The 9093-nt window shown below is 52.2% G+C and overlaps 1 protein-coding gene and 1 pseudogene across 1 annotated transcript in view; both read right to left on the bottom strand.

The window, feature by feature from the left end:
* Positions 1-511: 511 nt before the first annotated feature.
* The window catches only part of EML1 (echinoderm microtubule associated protein like 1), a 58152-nt gene continuing 49570 nt past the window's right edge, over positions 512-9093 (bottom strand). The window contains exons 14-19 of the mRNA XM_025042121.1: positions 6973-7075; positions 5677-5774; positions 5475-5562; positions 4008-4103; positions 2655-2785; positions 512-2010 (exon numbers count right to left, since the gene is read on the bottom strand). Coding sequence (XP_024897889.1) covers positions 1885-2010; positions 2655-2785; positions 4008-4103; positions 5475-5562; positions 5677-5774; positions 6973-7075 — 642 coding nt within the window. The 3' untranslated portion in view covers positions 512-1884. The remainder of the gene's footprint in view (positions 2011-2654; positions 2786-4007; positions 4104-5474; positions 5563-5676; positions 5775-6972; positions 7076-9093) is intronic.
* Positions 7298-7416, bottom strand: LOC112473758 (annotated as a pseudogene).

The raw sequence follows: 9093 nt of genomic DNA, 5'->3' as shown, positions 1-9093 counted from the left end.
CTGAAAGTTCCAGGCTGCGTTTGCGTACAGAGGGGTGAGCGGTCGACCAGGCCAGCGCTCGCTGTGTTACCGAGCAAGTAATGCATACCCGCGAGGCTAATATTGGGCTGTTTAAGAATTTCGTTGAAATATAGGCAAGTGTGAAGCTAGTAATAATGGCTTATATACACATCCTTTTCCCATTATTGAGCTTAAAAAATAGTGGAAGTACATGGAAATAATGAAGATCCGACAAGTCAATAATGGGTCCCTTTCCCTTCCCTGGTCCAGTTATTCCCTCAATCATTAATTTCAAAATGATTATTTTGCCAGTATTTCCATAACCGAATAAACAACTGAGTATCATAATTAAGCTGAATTCCTTATAGTTATCTAATCTGATAGATGTTTACACTCCATATGCAAATGATAGTTCCCAGGTGAGGAAAAAACATCTGTATGTGACACAGAATATAGTGTGAATCATAACTAATTTTAAATATTTTAATTTATATACTTCCACGATTATAGGTCAATAAGAAATCCGCTTTTCAGATTTTATTTCATTATAGAATATATTTGGTAAGGATACATACAAACGGAGTCACCTTTAATACACATCGTTTACTGGTGCCTGCACTTCCACAGTGGGCTGGAGATGTCGTAAAAAACGCTTCGAATGTCGCCATCGACCGGCCACTCTAAACAACCAGTGCTGTAGAGTTCACAGAGTTCAATTCATTTACTTGCCTAGAGCAAGTAAAAACCTTCATGTTTGTTTTTAAGTCTGTTTATTACTCTTCTATTTTAAAATCCGAGATACATTCCCCAATGTAAACAGTACATTTCAATCCGTCACACAATCAAAATGGATAAGGCCTTCTTGACAAATGGATGCCGCCTACGTTTTACTCATCAGAACGTGATCTTACTTCATCGCGAAACCAGCCGTCCAGGCACAAAAGACAGGAGAAGCAGCTGCCTTTAGAGCCTGGTGGCGCCTTCCAGACTTCTCCCTGCTGCAGGTTTACGGTATCTTTTCGACTTGGTCTCCTTGGTCTTAAAATACAAATATACAATGTCCATAAGCATAAAACAGTAGAGCCTAGCCTTATGCATTTATCGTGACTTGCTAAAATCCTATACAATACCATACCATGCCAGTTACTATACAGAGGAAGGTGGCCGGGCGTCTCCCCCGTTCATCAGGGGCTGTGGCCGGGGAAGAGAAGGGGCGCCTGTCACGTGGGTGCTAAGTGGCTGGCCGCACCGGGTTGGGCAGACAGCCCAGCGAAGCTCGGATGCCTGTATCCCCGGCTGCGATGTTTAACGGAACCAGGAGTCCAACCCGCCTAACACGAGACGAGAACAACCCCCTCCTCACTGGCCTCCCGGAGGGAGAACTGAGTGACACCTTAGACCACGTGGCCAGAGGAAGTCCGATCCGCATGTCCCGACTCAGCTGTGCAAATCAGTTATTCACTCTCCACTCGGTCGGCGTAGCCCGTTAGAACCACCTCGTCGTCATAAACACGCGACGCGGCCAGCTCGATGGTGAAAGGGGACGGACAGGGTGTGGAAAGGCATTCTGTGACCATTCTTGAAGAGCTCATAGAAAAGCTATGAAGGAAACACCAGCTATCCTGTCGATGTCACCGTCATGTAAACCTTGGCATCTTTTTTTTTTTTATATTAAATGTGTTTTACATATTGTACAACAGAGAAACCTGAACTGCTGATCTGACGTGCCGCTCACCGATCCCTCGGCTAAGGTGAGCGGCACAGGGAGTGGTTTTCCTGAGGTTTGTGAGAACTTTTCAAACGGAACAGCAGAAATCACAGTGGCCGAGGAACCGGGGCTGTGCGTTTCCGGGCCAGCTCCGCTCCCCGAGGCTCCTGCCGGCACTAAATGACCCGCCACTGCATGATGCTCGTGTCTTTGCCGCCTGTGGAGATAAGGTGGCTGTCGTCGCAGAGGAACTCGACGTTGGTGACGTGGCTGCTGTGCCCACTGTACACGTGGCTGGGAGCCTGGGAAGAAAGACACGAAGGGAGCTGAACGCGAAGCGCACTCTGTTGAGTCGGAAGGCGCTGGGATGCTATGGTCATGCTTCCGTCCCTTCGTCCCTCCCTCTCGGCAGCCGCCATCTGTGCCGTGCTTGGCGAGACACGGCAGGGACCCAGACCCAACCACGCGGAGTCCCTGCACATAGAGAATCTGGTCTGGCCTGGGGACAGACACGGGCAAGTGACCGCCCTGCGCAGTGACACGTTCAAGCCCAGACGGCTGTACCAGGCCCAGGGCGCCCAGCGGGGGGACGAAGCAGGCGCTGGGGTCTGGAGGGAAAGGGGTGTGCTGGTGAAGGGGGATCACAGGCAGGAAGGACCAGGCCAGGACGAGCTTGGCGGGGCCAGCATGGTGAGGGCGCCATGGTGGAGGGGTGAGGAGCCCATGATGGGGGCGACACGGGGAGATAAGCCAGGTCTCGGGGCTTCTAAGGGTCCCCCGGAGGGCAGAGGCAGCCCCTGAAGTCTTGTAGGGCGGTGGATGACAGGGCCAAGTCTGCTCCTGGGACAGGTGGCATTTACTCACACCGCCTTTCTTCTCAGTTACCGAGGCAGGTGAGGCCGCACACGCGCCCCAGGAGGGGGGAACCGTGAAGCCAGGTCCTCACCCTGAACTGCGAGCAGGGGTAGGAGAAGAGGTGCACTTTGCCGAAGTCGTCGCCCGTTGACAGCAGCTTCCTCTCATGGGCCCGGCAGATGGCATTGATGTCCGTCCCGTCCGAGCCTTCTGGCCACACTCCTGACACGGAGAGCACAGACAGGGCGCTGGAAATGCCAGAGGCGCTGGGCCACGCTGCCCGGGGACTGGCTGTTGAGCTCTCGCCAAAATAAAACGGCCTAAGTCCCGGGCTTGGGCACCGGGGCTCCCAGCCGCTCCCGGGAACCCTCACCGCTTGGCCCTGTCCTGCTGCTGGGGCAGTGGTGACAGGCCTCCTCCTTTTCCAGGCCCTTCTCGGTAACACAGCAGCAATCATGCCAGGAGCTCCGGTTCTGGACACAACGCCTTCCCACCATCCCCCAAAAATCTGATGGGTGGCCGACTAGTCTGCAGCCTGCAATTTCCTAACTTTTCTTTTTTCTGGGTGACTCTTTACATGTGAGAGTCTCTCCAGAGGACTTTTTAACCCTGGGCCTGTGTGCCCTTCAGGCTTTTCCTGCTGTCAGCTCCTCATGGCTGCAGCTCGCTTCGGGGCACCCAGCACGGGTGGTGTGTCTGCCGTGGGCCGGGTGAGGCAGCCGCTCCGGCCCTGCAGCCCTGGGCTCAGGTGGGCCTGACGAGTGGGGTGGGGGCGGCGTCTCCTGGCCTGACGAGTGGGGTGGGGGTGGCGTCTCCTGACCGGTGCTCAGGGAAACCCTTTTGGCTTCAGTAACTTTGGATCTGAGAGCGCTGGATGCACACCAGCCCTTCGACTGGCGGTTTGGGAGAAAACGCGGGTGGGGGTGTCCTAGCATTTAGCACCAGAAAATGGTAAAATGCTAGCTTTAAGAAGATTTGTGAAATTCTGACCCACTTATCGTGGGTTCACATAAACAGATTAGAAGTACTGCTTTTTTAAAAAAAATTCTACTAAATTGTGGCAATCTATTTTAGATCATTTAAGACTATACTTCTAATCTGAACTTCGAAGGACGTGAAAATTTTAGTTTAAGGACCAAAGAGATACGGCAATAACTAACAAAAGGTAAGTAAATCAGCTGAGTGCCATCTGGCCCATCTATGGAGGAAGTTCGGCACAGCCTTCTCACGTGAGAAGGTTCTAGAGAACTAACTCGGGACTCATTTCATACCCTTCTCCTGGTCCTTCCTGCCCGGCCCTGGGGTGCTGCATGAGGTGCATCCTGTGGGGTTCATGCAGCAGCAGAGCAGTGTGACAAAACCATGAGAATTCCCAACAATTAGAAAATACTCTCGAGTAGACACATCTTCCATTTGAGCCAAGTGAAATCTGCAGGAAACTCACCGAAGACATGGAACCCCAAAGTGCACGTGTACGTAGCCCATTCTATGTCCCTTGTAGTCTCCACACTTACGACTTGCTTACAAGCAGAGGGAACCCCTGAGAAAAACAAACACAGGCCTGGTGACGTCTGAGCCAAAGCCCCCTCTCCTTCTGGGGCGGGGCTGGGCCCTCGGAGCCACGTGTCGTGGGCTACAGAGCCCTCTGGAGAGGGACACGCTCCACTCCCCAGCCCGGGGCCTTCGGCCTCCTCCCCGACCTCTGGCTGGTTTCCCCTCGTCCAGCTTCTCTTTGACTGTCCTCTGGTTCCTAGGCCTCCACCCACTCATGTCCCCCCAGAACCCCCAAACACAACTCAGCCCCCTGCTGTCCGGCTCCCCTACTTTCTGCACACGCGTGCATGCGCGCGCACACACACCCACCCATACGCACACGATCCCTTCACCTCTGAGTCAGAAACGGACGCTTACGGAAATCAGTCTGACCAAGGACCTAAGGCCTCCCAGGGGCTTTGCCTGTGCCCCAAATGAGCTCTCACTACTGGAGTATGAGACTGTGTCTGAGAAGATTCTAGACCCAGGGCCTGTCCCTGAAAACCATCCCCCCAGCCCCGTTTCTGCCCTGTGTCAGGCAAAACCTTGGAGAGGGCAGGGAGGGGACACCAGGTGCTGCCTGCCCGGCTGGAGGGAGGCATGGGCCTGGCGCTGGGCTCTTCTCCCTTTCCTCTACCTTTCCCCTTCTCCTCCGCCTGCCTAGGCCCCTCAACAAGGGGGTGCCCACACCCCCGCCCCCCCGCACTGGCTCCTGATGCCTGTGGCCTCACGCCTGAGCCCAGACCTCCGTGCCTGTGAACTGGGATAAGCCTGGAAGCGCTGAGGGTCATGTGGGAAGACGCAGATGAGGATGCTGCACTTTTTAGTAGCTTCCGGCGGGGCAGAGACCAGGCCCGCTCGTACCCGTGACTCCCTGTGCTTAGGCCAGAGCCGGGCATGTGGCAGGTGCTCGGCAGCTGTTTGAGGAACCTGAGCATGGCATGTCATGTGTGCTTAGTAAGTGGCAGCCACTCTCACCCTCACTGGTCCCAGGTCCTGCCTGGGCACGGACACTGGTGAGAGGGGCTGGGGGAGCAGGGAAGGGGTCCCGGGAGGGCTGCTGTCCACCCTGGTGGGAGACACTTCATGGTCTGCCTGCTCGGGATGACGTCCCCACAGCGTCCCTCTTGCTGTGATGGCTCTGACCCTCTCTCTTCTGCTGCATCTGGCCCCCTCCAGCCTCATTCTCCTCGGGGGCCGCATCCCCTCAACAGGGACCTCGGTCGGCCCGAACCCCACTTGTCTCAGTGCTGGGAAAGACTTGAGAGGTCGTGCGGCCCAACTCCTCTGTTTACAGAGCAGGGAACTGGGGGAGCGGAGGCCCGAGCTGTGCGGGAAGGGTTTTGCGGGAGCACACGCGCTCCCGGGCGCCACTCACAGTAGAGGATCTCGTAGTCTCCCGAATTGGAGACGAGGAACTGCGAGTTCACCGACCAGTCCAGGTGGGTGATGAAGCTGGAATGGCCCTGGAGGAGAAGAACAGCACGTGAGCTTCCCTCGCCCCGTGACCTCCTGACCCACGCTACGCCGATGACAGTCAAGGGCGACACGTGTGCCCGCGCGGTGACGCGTGCGCTTACCGAGCATTTGCCGACTCGGGTGTACTTCCGGCCGTTGTCGCTGACACCGTAAATATAGATACAGTTGTCATGGGAGCCTATTGCTAAGAAATTCCCATCTACAAAGATACGACAGATTACATTTCAATTGTTAAAAATAAGCATTTGATTAATTCTAAGAGATGATGCTAGTTGCCATCACAGATTAAAAAAAAACAAAACAGCCAGTTCAATGAATTATTTCAAAGAGAATAATTTGCTTTTGAATGAGTCCTATGCCACTTCCAAAACCACCTTTTGAAAATCTGTACCTGCCCATTTGGAAGGCAGTGGGCAGTTTCATAAGATGTTCGATGTCAACGGACCATACAATCCACTAATTCTACTGAGGAGTTAACTCAAGAGACTTAAAAACAAATCACTGTTCATAAAAAAAAAAAGTCCACAAAGAACAAATGTCTACAAAAAGGGTATATAATGAATGTCCATAGCAGTATTATTCATAGTAGCCACACCACAGAAACAATCCAGTGTCCGTTAACGGATGGGATGGATAAATAAGATGAGCACAACCCAGCAATTAAAAAGAAATTCCTGATACGTGCACAATAACAAAAATGAACCTCAAAAACATCATTCTACGTAAAGGACGCCAGATGTGATAGGCTACATGTCATATAGCTTCATTGATATGAGGTGCCATAAACAGGCAATTCATGGACCAGAACAGCAGATTAGCCGGTGCCCAGGCCTGGGAGTGGACGCGGAGAGTAATGGCTGATGGGAAGCGGGGTGGGGGGGAACTTTCTGGGGTGCTGGAAAGGTTCTAAAATTGGACCATGGTGATGGATGAATGACTCCACAAATTTACTAAGAATCAGTGAGCTGTATGTAAATTATACTTCAATAAAGCTGTTAAAAAAGAGTCTTGATCTTTTTGAGATATATACAGTGACATTAACAGATAAAAGATAAGATATCAGGGAACTCCACATAACATGGGAGTGGCCAGTGGGCGGGGTTACAGAGAATAAGATGGACTGAGAGTCAGTAATTGCTGCAGCTGGAAGATGGGGCGTGGGGTTCATACGCTCTTCTAATTTTGTCTGTCTGAAAATTTCCATCATCAAAACTTAAAAAACACACAGGCACAGTGATCAAAGAAGGGAAGGGAACCCCGAAATGTCACGATTATGTGCATGTATAGTTGAAATTTCACGCCGAGGAGGCTTGTGAAATGTTTTTCTTTAAAGACATCTACACAGAAGTTCATCAGTCTGTTGGGCTTTTATCGTAGTGAATGGTTTGCTTTCCGACCTGGTGAGTAGCGCATTACAGAGAGCTGCTCATTCCCATCCGTGTGAACAGTGACCAAGTCTTTCGTTTCTGTGTCAAACACAAACCACCTGTCGTAAACATGAGAAAAAGCACAAAAAGTCATTTAGTGGGAAAATGAAGACTATGACAATAGTAAGACTTAAAAGCTATTAATCTAAGGGCTTAATAAATATTCTGTCTCTGTAAGAACACTTCTTCTCGCTTTTATTTTATTTATTTATTTTTTTAGGCGAGGCAACCCTTGGCTGACCTCACAGATTGCAAGGCCCTAGTCAGCTTACAATCCCTTATTTTTTATTTTTTACGCCTATAGTGCGTGGTCTTCCTAGGTGGTCTCCCATCCAAGTACTAACCAGGCCCGACCCTGCTTAGCTTCCGAGATCAGACGGGATCCGGTTTGTTCAGGGTGGTCTGGCCGTAGACTCCAGCTTTTATTCTAAGAACATTTCCTGCATACGAGCATTTCCTAAAGAACGAAGCAGCATATCGGATGCCCATTGAAATGGTTCGGTTACCGAGGCTACGACAGGGCTCCTCGATGTCTGAGTTGTGTCACTTCCATGTAAGAAGACAGACAGCCCTGGGCAGGGTGGCCAGACCAGCCGCTAACGCTGGCCCGTGGCCACAGGAAGCGGCAAAGGGGCCCCCTGCATGGGCTTACCCAGGGACATGACCGGGGCGAGCAGGATGGGTCTGGGAAGGTGGGGCTGGGACAGCCTCGGGGATGGGGACGCTCCCCGCCGTGCTGTGCAGGCAGAGGCAGGTCAGCGTCTGACCCTCCGTGGATGCTGGCGTGTCACCAGCCAGGTGAAAGAAATGACGGCGAGGAGGGAAGAAGGGCGAATGGGGTGCTATTCTGAGTTGACCTCTCCTAGCTCGGCTCCCCCAGCTGTAAGATGGGGACCGGGGCCCACAGCCACTTTGCAGGCTCAGTGTTAAATCAGTTGCAACAGATATGGACGGGCTATGTATCCTCTCGTGAGGACGCGGCCCTTGGGGAATGTTAAGTGACGAATGCCTGCACTGTCCTGCCCGTATGTCCTCTGGTGGAGGCAGTAACTGAGACTCCAGAGCTCTCAGGGATGGAGAGGAAGGTGGGCCTCCTGCTGCTGCAGTTTCAAACCCAGATGACACATTCCCTAAGCGCATCCCCTCCGCCGGCATCACTCGGGCCCTGACCATCGCCACCCGGTGGGCCGGGCTGACACCCCTGACATTTGGATTTGGCTTCCCAGCTTTGATCTCTTACATCTGCAACATCCATTGACCTTTAACGTGCTAGCTAACCTTAACAGAGGTCAGATCACAGGAGGCAGAGAGACTGGAGCTGAGTGAGCCAAGCCTTTGACAGGTCTGTTGAGCTGTCCCATCAAGAGCTAAGGCTGGCGCTCGGCCCAGAGGTGTAGGAGGTATAAACGCAGGGAAGGGATTGGGCCACACGTTCCATCTGCCCCCACAGGACACTGTCCGTGATTCTGAGCAACCTGGCACTGTCACCATCCCATCTCACCACACACACACAGTATGTAGATGATGGCAAGAACTGGCTGGTGGCCATTCGTCTAACTGCTGAGTTCGGAGCTGCGGCTGTCCCCAAGAATTATAAGGTAGGCTGTGTGTGTATTCGTGTGTGCGTGTGTGCGTGTGTGCATGTGTATGGCTATGCAAACATTTTCATGAAGAATTCTGTTGGATATAAGATGCCCAGCTCTTAGCACCTGTGACTTATAAATGATTACTCCTTCTTTAGACGTACTCTGCAGTCATAACCACAGAATCTAAGTGGTATGCTCGGAGAGGAAGAAATCACCAGAAATATTTGAATTAAATTATAATAAGTGTATATACGATGGCAAACAATATAAAAGTATGACTGAAACTTATACAACGACGCTGCTAAGCACCGCCACCTCCTGCCAGGCAGCCCCAGGAAATGCTCTCCCCACACCGGCCCCTCTGTCCGTCGGCACCGCAGCGTGGCTAGGCACCTCCTATGACCATGATTTTGAAAGGGCAGCAAGAAAAAGGAGTTTTAAATTCTCAGCACTTGAAATGCCCTCTCTCCCGATTCTGAAGTTGAGGTTCTTCCCGCAGCTTGCA

Source organism: Pteropus alecto, unplaced genomic scaffold (assembly GCF_000325575.1).
Source record: "Pteropus alecto unplaced genomic scaffold, ASM32557v1 scaffold8, whole genome shotgun sequence".
NCBI classification, from domain to species: Eukaryota; Metazoa; Chordata; class Mammalia; order Chiroptera; family Pteropodidae; genus Pteropus; species Pteropus alecto.
This window is presented reverse-complemented; position numbering and strand designations above follow the sequence as displayed.